Below are 18,190 nucleotides of genomic sequence, written 5' to 3' on the forward strand. Positions count from 1 at the left end.
TTGGGAGGCAGAGGCAGGTGGATTTCTGAGTTCGAGGCTAGCCTATGACGTGAGTTCCAGAACAGCCAGGACTGTACAGAGAAACCCTGTCTCAGAAAAAACAAAAACAAAAACAAACAAGAAAATTGTAAAGTTTATCAATTTTTCCTTTTTAGATTTCTGTTACTGTAATAAAATGACCAAAAGCAACTTGGGGAGGGAAGGGTCACAGTCCTTCATTGAGGGAAGTCAGGGCAGAAACTAAAGTTGGAAACCTGGAGGCAAGAACTGATGCAGAGGCCATAGAGGGATGCTGCTTACTGGCTTGCTCCTCATGGCTTCTCAGCCTGCTTTCTTATAGAACCCAGGACCACCAGCCCAGGGATGGCACTACCCATAGTGAGCTGGACCTTCCCACATCAATAATTAATCAAGAAAATGCCCTACAGGCTTTCTCCCAAGCTAATCTGAGGGAGGCATTTTCTCCATTGAGGCTCCTTCTTCCCAGATGACTCTAGCTTGTGTCAAGGGGACATAAAACTAACTAGTAGCCACCACACATTTTCATTTAAAAACGTTCCTTGGAGACATTTGAAAAGACTTCTGATTTCACTCAAGATGGAGCAACTCATGTTTCTCCAACATCTGTCTCCTTTACAGCAACAAACTGTAGACATAACATAGCACATCGGCAGGAATCACCCCGAGGGGGAAGAAGGTGGCAGCTGCTTGGGGACCTGAGGACTCAAGTCACTCATTCCTTGGTTTCCTCCTGGGATCCCACGTGATACAGAAGTTCTAACCATAGCCCACAAAAATGTTCCACAAAAGCAGTCCACAAAAATGCTCCACAAAAGCAGTCCACAAAACAGCCCACAAAATTAATCCACAAAGACTCAGGAAAGCCCACTGCCTCCTAGCTGCCAGCCAAATAACATCTACAACTATGCCCTTCTCCTTCCATGGTCTCAGCAGGACCAAGAACCTAGCTGACTGACATTCCACCTACCGAGGAAACAGACAGTGCCTCTGTACACCTCTCTAAGGGCATTCCCCTGTGGGAGTGTCAGGGACCAACTCCTGTTCAATTGGGTGGAAGGTCTGATTTCTTTGCTTGGGGAGTGTCAGCAAGGGACAGAGAAACTGAGCTTGCCCTCAGCCAGTCACAATAAGGGATAATGAGAGGAGACAGTGTGAGGCTTAACACCCACTGTGAGTCACTACTATGCCCTGACCCTCCTCCTTCCTTCCTTCACACACTGTGACCGAGAAGTCGGGGGAATTGAGAAGGGAGAGGCGAGACTCTTGACTCTTGACTCTTGTCTGTGATCACCGAGGCTGCACCTCCACCTCTCTGTACAACAACATGGTGATGTTGTCTCGTGTACAATGAGCCAGGGCTCCATCTTTCCTAGGACCTACACGGAAGTTATACATAGAAACTGGTGGGCTCTGGCAGTACAGCTCAACTGGGGAATGCCTGCTAAACACAAGATTAAGTAGGATCCTCTGTCTCATCATAGAGTACCCCAAATGCCCTGGACTACACACTTCTGCCAGGACCAATCAAACACTAGGCTGGCTTCAAGGAGTCACAAGAGCAGGAAGCATGGCTCAGTGGGGTAGAGTGCTTGCTTAGTGTGCACAAGGTCCTAAGTTCAATTCCAGCCACATGTACTTCCTGAAACAAATAAGAAAACATGAGCAATAGAGGAACCCGGAAATTCCCTTTTATTTACTTCATTATTACTTTCTCCTCCTTTTGTCTTACTAAATGAGATGTGATTTTTTTTTAATTGAGACGGGTAATGTGTGCACTGCAATATGACTTTTATGTGCTTTTTGTACATTTTAATTATTTTGCAGTTCGAAAAGTACACACTTATTGTTTGACCCAAGAATTTGCTCTACATAAATGTAGTCTCCACGTGTCCTTATTTGTAACGATGAAAGATTGCAAACAACTTAAAATTTCGTTTTTAAAAGTTGGCACGAACATTCCACTGTATCCATTGGTGGGGAAACCACAGTGGCCACCCAAAGGATAAGGCAGGACTGGCTGTGTGGCTGTGGAATTGTCTTTGTGAACTGTTAAAAGATGAAAGCAAGGAGAGTGGAGTGTACCAACTGTGTCTTTAAAAATAATAGATTATGAATCCATGTGTGCACAGGACACATATCTGCAAAAGGCTGCACCCATCACCCCTCCGTTCCTAGCTAAAATGGCCTGAGTGGTGGATTTCTCTTGTTCTCATAAAAATGAACCACAAACTTTAAAATATATGTTAGAGCAAACTCCTTTCAGATGGCATCTGAGGTAGTGTGGGGAGGGTATGGGATAGAGTAAGAGCTTTTGAAGGCATGCCCGTAATAAGCAGTCTGGGCAAGTGGTAACAGTGTAACAGCATTAGAGTTTCAGGTGCTGCAGGAATCACAGCTGGGGCAGGCTCACATGTCCTCAGTCTCAAAGGAGAAGAGAGAGAGAATGGAGCCCTCAAAAATGTTCAAACAATAATGGTTGAAGATGTCTTAAATTTGCCATGAGTTATACACCTATAGATTTTAGTAGTTAGTCAACCCCCAGATAGTAGAAACAAGAATTCCATGCCAAGGCAGAGAGTAATAACAGACTCGACTATGACTGAGCTTTACAAACTAAAGACAGGAAAAATCCTGGCATCCAAGGAAAGTGATTCTAAATACACACACACACACACACACACACACACACACACACACCTTCCCCTCCACCCCTTCCAGTTGAGTTCCTTTTTACTCCTAACAAAGCCCCCTCGTCTTTTGAATGAGAGCAATTCCTCACCTAAGACCTCAGAGGCAAGAGCAACAGTGGGTCCTTTTCAATTGCTGAGAGAGAAAACAATCTATGTCAAATGGAAATCTTCAGAATTGACAGGATTTGCACTGCCAACTTCAGATTCTTTATGCAGTGCAGCTATCCCTTGAGAGTGAAGACACTGGGGATAACAGAGAATACATATATGGAGATGCCCTGGTAGCAGTACTTTAACCTGCTGGCCATGCCTGGGCAGGTAGCCTAGACCACTGACTCATGGCTCATAGCTGTGGTGACTGAGGGTGGCTATGAGCCACCTCACATCACACCTGTGCGTGGGATGACATCCCTACAGCTCCAGGTGGACAAATGAAATGAGTCAGAATGAGCGGCTCGTCAGCAGCATCCGATTCTTCTATTGGCTCCTGCTGCATGTGTGCATGCATGTGCGTGAGCGTGTGCCTGTGCATGTGTGTGTGTGGTGATGTGGAGGGAGGCCTTGGTCCTCCTTTGCCGGCCTGGCTTAGTGAAGGGTCTATTTGTTGCTTACTGTTGGACACCTATGTGCCAATGGAGGTCAGGGGTCAACCTCGGATGCTGTTCTCCAGAAGCCACCAATCTTGTTTTATGACACTTGACCGCAGTTGGCTAAGAACTTGCCAAGAAGGCCAGGCAAGCTGGTGAGGGAGCCCAGAGATTCTCCTAGCTCTGCCTCCTCACCACTGGGATTACAATTGCCATATGCCCAGATTTTACACAAGGGCTCTGGGGAGCGAGCTCAGGTCTTCCTGTGCATTCTAAGTACAGAACTAACTCCTCATCACCTCCTGCTTCTAAATCCAACAATACAGGTTGGCATGTTTGACTGCCCCCTGATTCTCTGAAGCTGGACCACATTTCTCCATACTGGCTTGAGCTGGTGTGCTCATGTGCCCCAAGGTCTGTGGGAAGAGAGGCAGAGATCAGGAAGGCAGAGTCATTGCTGCACCTTCCACCAGAGCTGCACTTACCTAACAGCAAACAGAGTTGACACTCTTTCCATGATTCTCATTTGGTAAAATGGTAATTCACAGCTTTAGCCCACTTTCTAACCGAGTTACTTATTTTTGCTATTAACTTCTGGGTGTTCTTTATATATTGTAGCTCTATAACACTATCACACAGACATTTGTACAATTTTCTCCCAGTTTTTAGTTTGTCCTTTTGTCTTTCTCACACTATCTTCCACAGAACAAACGTTATAAATTTTACCCCGTCAGTCTTTCCTTTTTCAGGAATCTCTTCTGTTCTATTGTCTCTAATCTCTTTTAAAAGATCACACTCTTGGGGCTTTGAGAGGCTCGATGGGAAAAAGTACTTGCTATGCAAGCCACGGGGACTTCAGTTCAAATCCCAGCACCCACCTAAAAAGCCAGGCATGAGTGCACACACCTGTAACTCCATCAGTGCCGGGCAGAGACAGACAGTGGGGCAGGCTGAGGCAGAGTGCTTGGAAAGCCAAGACAGGAGGGTCAAGAGTTCAAGGGTAGCCTGGGCTACATAGCGAGAACTTAACTCTCCACACCTCCACCCCACAAAGCTGCTCTACCGTCAATGTCCTATTGCGATACTAACAAATTTCTACAAGTATAGTTGCTTAAGACAACGTCAGTTGGTTATTGTTCAGTTCTGGAGGTCAGAAAGGCCAACAGTGCCTCTCTGGGTACTGTGCAGGCAGGGCTGTTCCCTGCTTTCAGGTTGCTCTGGGGTTGAAACATCTCCTGCTAGGAATGTTCCCACCCATGCTCTCTGGCTCACCGCCCTTCCGTGAACACCCAGCCTCTGTTCCCACTGACACACACCTGCCTGGACTCCTGCCTGTCTTCCCTCATAACGACCCATGGAGACATCACAAGTTAGCTTCCTCCCCCGGGTCCTTTAGTCACTTCTGCAAAGGCCTCTTTGCCATCAAAGGTAAGGTCACAGTGTAATTGAACCTGTTGAAATGCATCCCTGTCTGGCTTACTAATGAATGAGACTCAGACTATGGTTATTTTATTTGGCTTTGACAATTACTGAGGGGTGGGTAACCTCTAATCTACTTTTCTAACTGCTGGCCTGGGCAGTTCCCTAAATACTTGCTGTTTCTCCTGGCCACGTGCTCTGGTCCACCTCCTCTACTCTCTCCTTGGCCTCCCTCTCCCTCTTCCCTCTGCAGCCCTAAGCAGGTAACTCAAAGCCTACTCACCCCAACCCCTCCAGCGACTGACTGTACCATTTTTATTTGATCAATCATTTTAAATGGAATGGGAAACTGCTTGTAACTTCTTAAGAAATTAAATTCGGGCCAACTCAATGGCTCAGTTTAGATATGTGCCGGCCCCTAAGCCTGATGGCCTGAGTTTGATCCCAGAAACCCACATGGTGGAAAAAGAAAGACCTCTGACCTCCACATGTGCACTGTGGCAAGCATATGCACCTCCCCCTTGACCCCCCAACACACATGCACACACACAAAATAGAAGAGCAAGATGTAATATTAAAAAGGTAAAGAGGTCAAACACATATGTGTGGCACAGAACACCATCCGAACACGCCTCAGTGTTTATGCAAGAGAAGTACAATCCTACGGCCATTAAAAGACTGGTGCACAAACCTTGCTGTGGCTTTATTTGAAAAAGCCCAAATCTGGGTGGCCAAGATACCATCAGCAGGTGAGTGCGGGGAAGAAATTGTGGAAGGACGGTCAACCCTCTGCAACCCTCCTAGCAAACAAAGGGGCAGAGTGCTGAGCAGTGTCAGAACACGGCTGCACCTTGAGGTAAATGTGCAGAGCAGAGAGCAGAAAAGAGCAGTGCCCCTCCCCCAGTGCAGACGAAGAGTCAACATTTCTACAAATTACAAACACTAATCTGTGGTGGCAGAAAGCGAAGACGGTCATCTGGGGGTGGCCAACAGAGGCATTCGGGGGGGGGGGCGGAACAAAGGGGACAATTACAGACGGCATTAACTAACTTTCAGGAACTTCACAAGCGAGCTTTTACTACTAGATCAGTGTAATTTTAGGGGCAGGGTGATTTCCCTATATCAGCTATGGATCAGTTGAAGAGGAAGGAGCGCGAGGAGAGCTTGCTCAGTCTGTAAAGTGCAAGCAAGAGGACTTAAGTTCTAATCCCTAGCGCCTATCTCAAAGACTGGGTGTAGAGACTCTTGCCTGAAATTCCAGTGCGGGGGAGACAGAACACAGAGGTCTCTGTAGTTCATTGGCCCACTTGCTACCAAAGTTGTGAGTTCCAGGTCTAGGGACAGATCTTATCTCAGAAAAAGAGGGTGGGTAGCCAAGCGCTTGCCTTTAATCCCAGCACTAGGGAGGCAGAGGTAGGAGGAGCTTGCTGAGTTTGAAGACAGTCTGGTCTATGTCGTGAGTTCAAGGACAGCCAGAACCAAACAGAAGAAAACAGAAGTGCAGAAGTGGAGACATGAAAAGGGAAGATGCCTATGTTTTCGCCTGGCCTTCACACATACAGATGCATGCACATCCTCATGTGCAGAGGCATCTGCGCATGCACGTGTACTCATAAACACACCAAAAATAGCAACACACACACACACACACAGTAAGAGGAAGAGAGAGAAAGGAGATGTAAAAAAGAACCAAAAATCATTGACTTGGCAATGTGAAGGCCATTCGCCCCAGCAAGCAGAGCCAGTGCTGAGGCAGCCAGAGGCAGCTCAATGTCTACAGAGCGGGAACCTGTGATTCTGGACCCATTGAGAGCAAGATGGGTCCCAAACATCCCTTGCAGAAAGCACCCAGACCTCAGGTAAAGGACACATACATCCCTTGAGACATAGCCGTTTATCTTGTTATCACTGAGTGTCTGACTCGAGTTCCTAGGACATAAAACACGGAGTTCTTAGAGCAGGTATGGGGTGCGGGGGTGGGGGTGAGGGGTGGGGGGTAGGGGTAGGGGGTGGAGCCTGTAATTCAGACTTGTCAGTCATCACAGTACACACTCATGGCTAAACTCTGGCTAGAAGGGACTGAAATTTGGATATGCTCAGGGGAAGTAGAAAGCAAGCTGCTATGTGGGAATGTAGCCTTAGGGACAGGCACTATTTAGGACAATAAAATCCCACTAAAGAGTAAAGTCCCAGGAGGCTTTGACAGTGCTGTACTGGTCCCTGATTCTCTGAGGTAAGGCTGAAGGGCGTACACGGATAATGACAGGGCTGAACAAGGAAGGGACTAGCTCTCAGTCAGCATGCTTTAGTGCAGAGGAAACTAGTCAGGTCGCTGAGGATTTAAACACAGCTGACGGGCTTCCTCTAAGGAGTGCTTAGTAAGCACTACAGTGACCTGTTGCAGAGTCATATACTCTGCCCAAACACCCGCGGTCCTTATGAAATCAGGCCTCGCATGATACGGTAGAACCAGTTTCAATTAATTTCAGAATACATGCATCACACAGGCAGCATCTCAGACCACAGCGTAACTTAATAAAAGTCACAAACAAACAAAAAAGACTATGAAAATATTTTTCTAATAAACCTTGGGTCAAATGGGAAATCATAATGGGAATTAGGAAAAAAGTTACACTTGACGAGCTCCTTAAAATCCCTCCTGTTAAACCTGGAGGGTAGGGGTTGGGAGAACGTCATAGTGTGTAAGTACTTGCCGCTCAAGCTCCCAAGCACCTGTATCATACCTGCATAGACAGCTGAAATTGCATTTAGAGAGCATACTGTGCCCACAAATACCAACATTCTTTAAAAGAGGACGTGGCAGACGAGGAGGTGTGGGGATTAAGCGTCGACTGTATTTGGAGGAGTTGAGCAGAGAAGGGGTGAGATTTGAGGCTGCTGAAGAGGGGTGTGTTTCCAGAGAGCGGAGCCGTGAAGCTGAGGTGGGAGACAGGAAGGGCTGGAGCCTGTCTCTGACAGTCACTCACTCTGTCTCTGCGACACCCTGTTCTCAGCTCAGCCCTGCAAAAATGCATGAGAGCCCAGTGTTTGTTAGAGGAGAAAAGCCAACTCCTGCCCTTGCATCTGAGGCCTCTGAGGTACACTGCCCAAGAGAAGGTGGAGAGCCTGCCTTGTTAAAGCCACTGGAATATGATCCTCTGACCCATCTAGGACATTCTGAGCCTCACAAGCAAACCACTATTTCTTGCCTTTAACTTTGACTTCCAATCATTGCTAGGTCATAGCCTAGATTTACTATGAGAGCTAATACTTTTTTGTTTTGTGATTTCATTTCTATTTATGTGCTATTAACTTATGCTGACAACTATAAGGTCATTTGTGCATATTATAGAAGAGTATACAAATTGCAACAGATGGAGTATGTGTTAATGTGTGTGTGTCTGTGCACATACATGCATGTGTATATGTGTGTGTGGTATGTATGTGTATGTATGTGTGGTATGTGTGTTTGTGTGTGATGTGTGTGTACATGTGTGTGCATGTGTACATGTGTGTGTGGTATGTATGTATGTGTGTGTGTGTTGTGTGTGGTATGTGCGTATGTGTGCATGTGTATGTATGTGCGTGTATCTGTGTGTGGTGTGTGTGCATGTGGTGTGTGTGTATGTATGTGTGTGTACATGCATGTGTATGTATGTGTGCATGTGTCTGGTTGCTTGCACACATGTGTGGAGGTCAGATGAGGATTTCTAGTGTCCTGTTCTATTCCTCTCTGTTCTACTCTCTTGAGACAAGGTCACTTGCTGAATCTGGGTCTCTTTTAGGTGAGTCCTAGGGACCCAAACTTGGGTTCTCATGGTCACCTCCCAGATCCAGATAGGATTATCTTAAAAACATGTTTTCAGGATCTGGGGGTATAGTTTAGTGGTAAAGTGCTGCTATCCAAGTGTGACGGCCTGAGTCTGAGTCCAATACCTGTGAAGAGTCAGGCAGGGCGCGTGTGTTGATGATCCCAGCAACAGTAAGGCCAAAACAGGCACACACTGGATGGCCAGACGAGCTCTCACAGTGATCTTAAAGCCAATCAGACAGCTTCTGTCAAAACACGGTGTAAGGTGCTGAAGGAAAGGCATCTGAGGATGACTTCTGACCTCCAAATTCACGTACACACACACACACACACACTTTTAGTCTGAGGTTGATTTTTACCCATGCACATGGAGGGCCAACTGAATTAATTGGTTCATCCAGACCAACAGCTTTAAAAACCTCCTGGTTTTTCAGTGTTTATTCCCTTTAAGGAATACTAAACACGGTATTCCCGTACCTTGCACAGACTATATCGGGGCTTTAATATGGATACTTTGGTAATCTTAGATAGTTTCCCCCCTAGAGGCCTTTATATTCCTTGGGACTCAGCCAAATCTCCTCCCTAAACACCTGGAAGGTAAGGTAGGGTTCACCAGCCATGAAGACCTGCCCTGACTGCAGCCTCTCCCTTCGGGGTGACACTGATCCCCTGCTTTCTCAGCAAGCACCCTACCCTCTAAGTCATTTCCATATCCTCCCTGGATAGCATCACTCTTAATGTCCCCTTTCTTACCCCAGCTCCTCCCGGCCTTGCCACACATCTGAAGGTGTGTAATTCATGCTTCCCGATTTTCTACCTCAGCTCAAAGCATTGCACATCACCAGTTTGAGTGTTTGTTAGTTTCCTTTTCCCAACTATGGAGAATTAAAAGCAATTTTACTTTAAGAAATCTCTTCCATCAACTCCCGGGGAGCTGGAGAGATGGCTCAGTTCAGGTCCTCAGAACCCACGTTCAAAGCCTGGTTATAGTGTTCTCCTGTAACTCCAGCAATAGTGCCATGGGCAGTGAAAATGGGTGGACCACCAGAGCTCACTACTCACTGGCAAAGTTGCAGGCCAATGAAAGACCCTGTCTCAAGCAAAACGTAGATGAGACCTGAAGAATCATCTCCCAAGGCTGTCCTCAAAACTCCATAGTTGTATCATGCATACATGTGCAACACACACACACACACACACACACACACACACACATATCCTGGGGAAACCATACTTGGAAAGGGTACAAAATTTGAGTTGTCTTGACTAGATTTGGGAACAAGTGGCTACGCCCATAGCCTGGGGGATGACAGAAATTTTGATGGCTGAATAATGTAACCTCACAGTTGAGGCTACTGCATGTACTGAGACATGCTAACAGGCATGCATAGCTTGAGAACATCACTACATGGTGCCAACTAAAAAATTTATGCTTGAGAACCATGTAGTCCAGTTATATTTAAACACACACACACACACCTCATGTTTTAAGTAAGTCTACAGTTTTGCGTTAGGCTGCGTTCATGGCTATGATGGGCCTTATGTGTTGGATAGGGTTCACACCAAAGGGAAGAAGCCAGACCACAAAAGACATACTGCAGAATTTGCCCAAATCTAACTTCAGGCAGATAACTCAAGACTAACAGATATCAAGATCCCTGACCCTGGGAAGGACCAGGAGGTAGGGCACATTGCCTGGAAGGGACAGAGACCTTTAAGGGGACATAGAAATAGATTTTTGCAGGTGGGTACCTTTTTTATAACTCAGATCTGTACTCTTTAAATGGATGCAAGGGAATTCATGGCTGAAACAGTGGATTAAGAAATATATAAACCGGGGCACATGTCTTATCTCAGCACTCACTGGAGGCAAAGGCAGGTGGGTCTCTGTGTTTGGGATCATCCTGCTCTACAGGGCGAGTTCCAAGCCAGCAAAGGCTATATAATGAAACCTTGTCTTAAAAAAAAGAGAAGTGTAGCTAGAGGGCTGGCACAGTGCTTCCTTTGTAAACAAGAGGGCCTGGGCTTGATTCTCCAGAATCACACAAAAGCCAAGGGCGGTAGGCAAAGAGGGCTGCTTCAAGACCTCCAAGGCAAGGCCAGCTGGCTTAGCCTACTTGGTGAAGTTCTAGGCCAATGAGAGACTCTGTCTCAAACAAAAAGGCAAGCAATGCCAGGCCTTTGTGGATCCCAGATATGATTGGTACAGTTTCTGCCTCGGTCCCTTAAGTAGCCTTGAGCATACATAACATCCCGTGTCTGCAGTCTCAGGACTCCCCTTGTTTCCTTTCCTGCCTCTGGCCATGGGAGCTCAAGACAAATTCTAAGTGTAAGAGCATTTACTGTAAACTCCTGGGCTGCACAAGAACAGACAGAGCCGAGGGCAGACAAGTACTAATCTGCCTCTTCTTGCTGGATACCTCATACAGAAGGGCACTCCTCGCCGTGACTCATACGGCACGCTCGTGTGTACTTCAACTGCTCTTGCATGCATGGATGGCCTGTTCTGTCTTTTGATGACTTTGTTTTAACTTGTATGACATTTTCTCCCCATGGTTTGGGTTTCTTTTCATTGCTTTTCCCTTTTTCATCTTTATGTATATGTGTGCGTATAGGTGTGTGTGTGTGTGTGTGTGTGTGTGTGTGTGTGTGTGCATGGATGGGTATTAAAGTGTATGGTGCATATAGGCTTATGCATTTGTATGCTTGTGTTTGTGTGTGTGAATGTGAGTGTGTATATGCATGAGTGTATGTGTGTGAGTGTGTGTACATATGTGTGGAAGGATATATATGGGTATGTGTGGTATGTGTTCACGTTTGTATTTGTATGTTCATGTGTGGGTGTCATATTTTTATTTGTATGTTTGTGTGCATGTGTGTGCAATGATTGTTCATGTTTGTATATTTGTGTCTTCATGTGTGTGTCATATTTGTATTTGTATGTTCATGTGTGTGTGTGAGTGTGTATGCATATGTGTGTGGAGGGATATATGGGTATATATGTGTGGCGTATGTTCATATTTGTATTTGTATGTTCATGTGTGTGCATGTGTGTGTGCAGTAATTGTTCACGTCTGTGTATCTGTGTGTTCATATGTCAGGGGGGCTATATATGTACCAGAGTATGCATGTAGAAGCCAGATGACAACCTTGATTGTCAGTCCTCGATTTCCGCCTTGAGATCAAGTCTCTCTTATTTATTGCTACCGACACCTAGTTAGCTAGTCCTCGAGCCTCTAGCTATGCTCCTGTCTCTGCCTTCTACCTTGTCATAGGAGTGCTGGGATTACAGATTTGAGCTACTGCACGTGGGTTTTTATTTCAATCCCAGAGATCCAAACTAAGGCTGTCAAGCTTGCATGGCATGCTCTGCACAACGAGGCAAGGTCTCCGCCCTCTGTGCTTGTTTCCTGTGCTAATGCAAGGTAGCTCTTGGTCCTTTGCTTCCTTCCTGGGGCTATCTGGGAAGTGATGAAGGGCATTTTCTTCCTATAAAAGAAAGGTGTGTATAATGATATAAATGTGCTTGCTGGGAACTTTCCTCTGATTCTGCTCTTCTTGCCCTTCTAGACTCCAGAGCCAGGTGTGCCCCCTCCAGGTGAGGGAGAGTGTGAAGACAACCAGCTCCACCCAGGCCCTGCAGACTCGGAGGAACAGGAATGGCATCAGGAAACAAACCCTGAGGACTTGGAGACACTGTCCCATAAGAGCGAAAGTCGATCGGATACAAAAACAGATCCCTTTGAAAGCGCTTCTGAGGCGGAGTCCCTCCCGGGTGACCTCACTGGTGGAGTTGGCCTCTCCGAAAGAGAAGCAGGCTGGGGATGCCCTGAGGACTCAACAGTTAGACTTCCCCAAGGACGGCATTTGGTCTGTGATGAAGGGCTCCATACAGAGGAAGAGCTGGATCTACCCTCAGGCTTAAAGGCAGGTTCTCAGCTAAGTAAATTGCACATGTTGACTGCTGGAAGACAGGACGAAGCATGCCCCTGCAGCCGTGTGGCTAGCTTTGTACAGGAGTCTGTGCCAGCGTCTGTGTGCTTCTCGAGGCATGCCAGCAGCAACAGCAGCCCCCACCTGCGAAAGGCCAGGTCTAGGGGCTATCTGGATGCCCCTGTGGTCTGTCCTTGCTTTCACCGACACTGTGAATTAGGTAAGAGCTGGCCACAAATCCACATCAGGACTATAGCAGCAAAGATACCTCCCACAGGCTCACAGCACAATGACTTCCCTCTGTGGATCAGGACAAAGAAGGGGCCTGCTCCAAGGCCCACAGTGGGCACAGACTTGTTCCGGGTTCATCCCTTCCTTGACATAGCCTGTCAACCTCGATTGGGCACACCTTATCTCTTAGACACCAAGTGTCATCAGAGTGCCCCAGAAAATCTTGGTGCCAATGCCAAGACACCTCAAGGGTACCTCTGCTGGCAGGTAAAGACTCTGGTCAGGGCCCATTCTATAGCGTCATTTCCTTTAGGTTGTCCTAAAGAGCCTCTGAAGCAGAAAGGTACAAATTGGCCCTACTTTCGGGAAGGGACAGAAATAGAACCCGACGACCCAATCCTTCACAACGCCCAGTCCCCTGGGCCCACCCAGCTGTCTCATTTACTTCCTACTTCTCAAAGCAAGGCCCCTCCTTTGCAGGGTGAGTGCAAGCTGAGTGATTGTAGCTTTAAGAGGGCATCTCCAGACACACCCTGTGTAGGCCTTCCACTGGAAAACCAGGTAGAACAGGCTTCTAGGTCATGCCCAGCCCCTTTCGACCTTACTTCAGAATTGCTGAAGCTCAACAGCCAAGAGGAAGTGCCCAGGCCGGCTGAATGCAAGCCAGGGCACAGCCCAGAAAGCAGACTTGAGGAGCCCAAAGGTGTTCACCCTGATGATGTTTTCAGTAAACAACAGTGCCTGCTAAACATCTCCAGAGAGGCAGGAAGCCAGACAGAGAACTACCCATCAATGGGTGCTCTCCAGGAGGAAAGAAAGCCGCCTGATAGGGCCTCCCTCTTCCCACAACACTGCTGCCATGGTGAGGTACCTGTGTGCAACAGAATGCTTGCAGGTTCCTGGGAAGAAGAGAACGATAGCGCCTGTGCCCCAAAGACAGTCCTGAAATCAAGTGTAATTGGCTCTTTAGAAGCAGCAGAAGAGGGAGTGGTTCTAGACCTCCAACACAATGGGAAGGCCTTGCAAAGTCTTTTGGACTTCACAACATTGGAAGTATCTCACCGCAACCCTGGGAGTGAGTGTGCACAGGGACCTGGGGATGACCCGGAGCCTTCCCCTTCTGGCCAGCGGCAGGCTCGGGGAGCCCACGGGGTCTCCAGGCACAGCTGCAAATTCATTATGATAGCAGTAAAGCAGGAAGGAAGGCAGACTTCTACAAGGAAGGCTCACTGTCTCATAGAACCACAGTGTGGGCACCTTCCAGAGAAGGGGACAAGCGCCACGACTTATGATTCTCCCAGGACCTCAGAAATGTCCGTGTTTGGCAATGAATGTGAGCTGCTGGGATGTCCAGGGGCAGAGGTGGATGGTGGGGCTCCTCAGCTGCTGGCCCAAGGCATAGAGCACGTGAGAGTGCCAATTTCTAGGACTGCTTCGGATGACACTTTGAGCTCAGAGGAGACACTGGAGGGCGAGCTGCTTGGGGAAAGATTGGACTTAGGGTCTGAGTGTGTACACACCGAGCAGAACCAGAAGTTGCCCAGCTCAGAACACAAACGAGGAAGGTGTGGCACAGGCGATGCGGAGAATGCGGAAATCTGCGCGTGCGCGAGCGAGGTAGAGGTTCCCCTTTCAGGAGTCTTGGCTTCAAGCACCACAATACTGGGGTTCCAGGAACCATGCGGTGGGTTTCAGCAGAGTGTGCTGGAGTCAGAGCAGCGCCCTGCCTGTCTTCAGATGACCCCTTTAAGAACTGACATGCCCTGGTCCAGGGAGATGCCTGGCGGGGACATACCCTACAGCCAGGCCTTAACCTCGGAGGACTTGAACCCAGTTTACCCTAGCCCCGAAGAAAGGGTCCCCCACAGTCCCTGCCAGGGGGAACCACCTCTACACCACGTGCACCAGAGCGTATCTCTGGAGACCAAATCTGGTGTGATTCAAGTAGGGACATCTGGGGACCTCAGTGGTGAAAGACCTTCCCCAGAAAGCTACAACATCAAGAGACTGAAAACAACAGAAAGCAAGATCAAAGCCAGGCTGGCCTTAGCCCATAAGACCTTTACCAATTTTTTTGAGGCCAAAGTTATGGAGAAAACAAATACTGGTTCTGTCAAAGGCGAGAAAGAGAAGCGCAGGCGAGCCCAGGGCTCCTGGCGTGCGTTTCTGAGAAGCAAAGATGCGGAAGGCTCCAAACAACCCGCTTTAGTGAGTGGGGTTCCAGAACCGGACTTTCCCCAACTCCTCTGCTCTTCCCCACCAGCAAACAGAGGCCACTGTGAAAAGTGGACAATTGAAACCGACAGCCATGTATTTAGGGAGCACTGGACACCCCTAAACTCTCCTGCAACTCTGTCCTCCAGCCATCTGGCTTCTCCTGAACACCGGAGGAGAAGTGAACCGACCATAAGACGCACTGCTACCCAGGAAAGCAGTACACACCTCTCTTCTGGAGTCTTCCCAAAGTCTTCCTGGCTGACCTCTGCCACCAGCCCCGGAGCAGCACAGATTGACATCAGTTATGCCCTCCCCTGCAGCTCTGCCTGCCATTTGACCTGTGAGAACCAAGGCATGCCCTGTAGACCCACAAGCCCCAAGCCCAGGAGTCCCATGGCTGGGGCGCAGAGGATGGATCTCTGCCTTAGAGGCAGGACTAGTGCTGTCTCCATGGTCTCTCTCAGAAGCGACAAGGACGCCAACAGAAGTTTAGAAGTCCCTGAACGGCCCAAGGCATCCAAGGCCAGGATGAGCCTCTTACTCTCTCTGCAAACACTAAACCAGAACGACCAGAAGGAAGACAAGAGCCAGTGCCAGTGTTACCATGGCCTGGGCACAGTGCCCTTCCTTAGGGACCATCCTGGGAATGAGGTAAGTGAGCTGTTAATGGTAACAACTTCTTCATTACCTAAGACAAGTGGAGGGATGTTCCCTTGAGTTAGTGTTGCCATACGTTTTAATTAATTGATTAATCAATTATGCGTTTCTGGGGCAGAGGCTGCTTCAGCTCAAACGGCAATGGGCTCTCTGCTCTTACAATGTTCAGTGAGCTGAATTCAAGTGGTCAGGCATGGCTGCAAGTGCCTCAAACCACTAAACCATCTAAATTTCTTATTATTTTGATACATGGTCTCATAGAGGTCAGGCTGGCCATCATTTTGCAGTGTAGCCAAGGACAGCCTTGAGCTCCTGATCCTCCTGCCCACACCTCCCAAGTGTTAAGGTGACAGGCATGAACCACCTTGCCCAGCATTTTGTGGGGTGCCAAGCATTGAACCCAGGGCCTCATGCATGCTGGGCAGTCACTTTACCAACTGAGCTACATCCTTAACACCCTTTGCATCACTTTTAAGGTAAAATTTAAAAAATATTCAATGTTAAAAGACACCATAGGGAAATTTACTTCACTGATCCCAAATACAGAATACAATACGACATTATAAAGCTTCAACACACACACACATACACACACACACACACACACACATACACACATACACACATACACACACACACACATACACACACACACACACACACACACGGAAGGATAGGGCATCTGGAGGGTGGTCAGGGCTTCTTGGAATGTCAAAAGTATGTATGTAAGTGCAAGGTGACTCCATCACCACCCTCCAAGGATGCGTTTAAACCCCCATTTGCAACTCGCATGTCCAATGGCAGAACTATCACCACACAAATAAGGCTCAAAACTCAACAGTAAGATCACAAAAAGGATGTCAAGTTTCAATTATCTTTGCAGCTTTACAATATTGCCATAGATGAGACAGCTTGAGGATGACCCCTAAGCTTGAATGCAAGGCTGGGCTGGCGTCATGTCTCAGCGGCTAAGAGCACTTGCCGCTCTTGCGTAGGATTAATGTTCAACTCTTGTACCCACCCCAGGAGGGTCACAACCACCCATAACTCCAGTTCTGGGGGATCCAAAGCCCTCTGCTGCCCTCCAATGGAGCCTGCATGGGCATGTGCGCATACACATAAATATAAAATGAATCTCAGGCACAGGACTCGCTAGTGTCATGGCTGGCACACACAGGTTGTTCATTAGTGTCTTCTGGGCAGTGGTGGTGCACGCCTTTAATCCCAGCACTAGGGAGGCAGAGACAGGTGCATCTCTGTGAATTCAAGGCCAGCTTGGTCTACAGAGCAAGTTCCAGGACAAGCCAGGCCTACACAGAGAATTCTGACTCAAAACAACAACAACAACCAAAACAAAACAAAACAAAAACAAAACAACAAAAAACATCATTAGTGTCTTTACTGCTCCTTTGTCTTGTGACCGCCTAAGGCCAGGTATGGGATTTTCTAATTTGGGGTTTTGTGTATTTTAGGTTTATTTGCTTTCATACGAGGGATGATCAATCTGTAGCTACACAGCTTCTATTTTATATCATGGACAGAGCTGGAATGCAATGACTATCAAGTGTAAGGACATGCAATGACTGTCATCCGCAAGACACACAAATACCTTGCCCTTGGGCTAAATTCCTTTCTACTCATATCCTCCCAGCCCTGGTTGAACTACTTCCATTCCCAGTCAATGGTTACATTTCAAAAATGTTATATTTTGAGATTGGCTATTTACTCAGCCTAAGTTCTTTGAGACCTGCCTAAGTTGTTTCATGTATCAATAACCCCTTTTCATAGCTAAGTAATAGTTTATCTTTAACCATTCATCTATTAAGAAACATTTCAGATCCAAAGTATCAGAACTAGAACTCTTGGGAACATTTATGCACCACACCATGGTGGGTATACATTTTCATTTCAGGTCAAGAGCCCACATGATTGGCAGCTCACAGGACAAGTACGAGTTTAGAGTTTGAGAAATTGCCAGGGAGATGGCTGCCCAGTTAAAGGATAAAGACTAGAGTTTGGATCCTCAGAATCCATCGGCATGCCCTACTGGCATGGTAGCCCACTTAAAGTTCCAGCCCTGGGAGGCAGAGACAGGGGACCTTACAGTGCCCCGATAACATCTGCCAAATGTTATTCTTTTGATTGTGTTCCCACAATCAAATGTACTTTGAGCATATTACATCATCCATGCTCTGCTAATGACTCTCTTTTGTCTCCATCTCATCAGTCCCTCTGTCCTCTACCCAGTTTCACCTCCACTCTCCTGTCATCCAGTTCATATATGATTTTATAAACCTAAAAAATCAGGGCCCCACCGATGAGAGAAAATATGTAACAGTTGTCTGTCTCGGTTTGGCTTACTTCCACTGTGCAGACAAACCACATTTTCTTTATCCATTCCACTGTTGATGGACAGAGAGTTTGGTCCCTTGTGTAGCTCTTGTGAACAGTGTTTCAGTAAGCATTGATGAGCAGGTGTCTCTGGGATATGTTGACTTGGAGTCTTTCAGGTCATACCATAGGGTAGTGCTATTTTTACTTTTGTGAGGAACCTCCATACTGGTGATTTCTGTACTTTGAGAAAAATTTGTTAGGGTGTGAGATTCAGGTGAAAGTTCATTTCT

General features: G+C 47.3%; 1 protein-coding gene across 2 annotated transcripts in view; it reads left to right on the forward strand.

The window, feature by feature from the left end:
• Arhgef4 (Rho guanine nucleotide exchange factor 4) overlaps positions 1 to 18,190 on the forward strand; it is a 138,113-nt gene that overhangs the window by 37,826 nt on the left and 82,097 nt on the right. For both annotated transcript variants that reach the window (XM_021176437.3, XM_029475175.2), the window contains exon 2: positions 12,099 to 15,560. In XM_021176437.3, coding sequence (XP_021032096.1) covers positions 12,099 to 15,560 — 3,462 coding nt within the window. The remainder of the gene's footprint in view (positions 1 to 12,098; positions 15,561 to 18,190) is intronic.

This window comes from Mus caroli, unplaced genomic scaffold (genome assembly GCF_978045245.1).
Source record: "Mus caroli unplaced genomic scaffold, Mus_caroli_1 scaffold_1, whole genome shotgun sequence".
In the NCBI taxonomy this organism is placed as follows: Eukaryota; Metazoa; Chordata; class Mammalia; order Rodentia; family Muridae; genus Mus; species Mus caroli.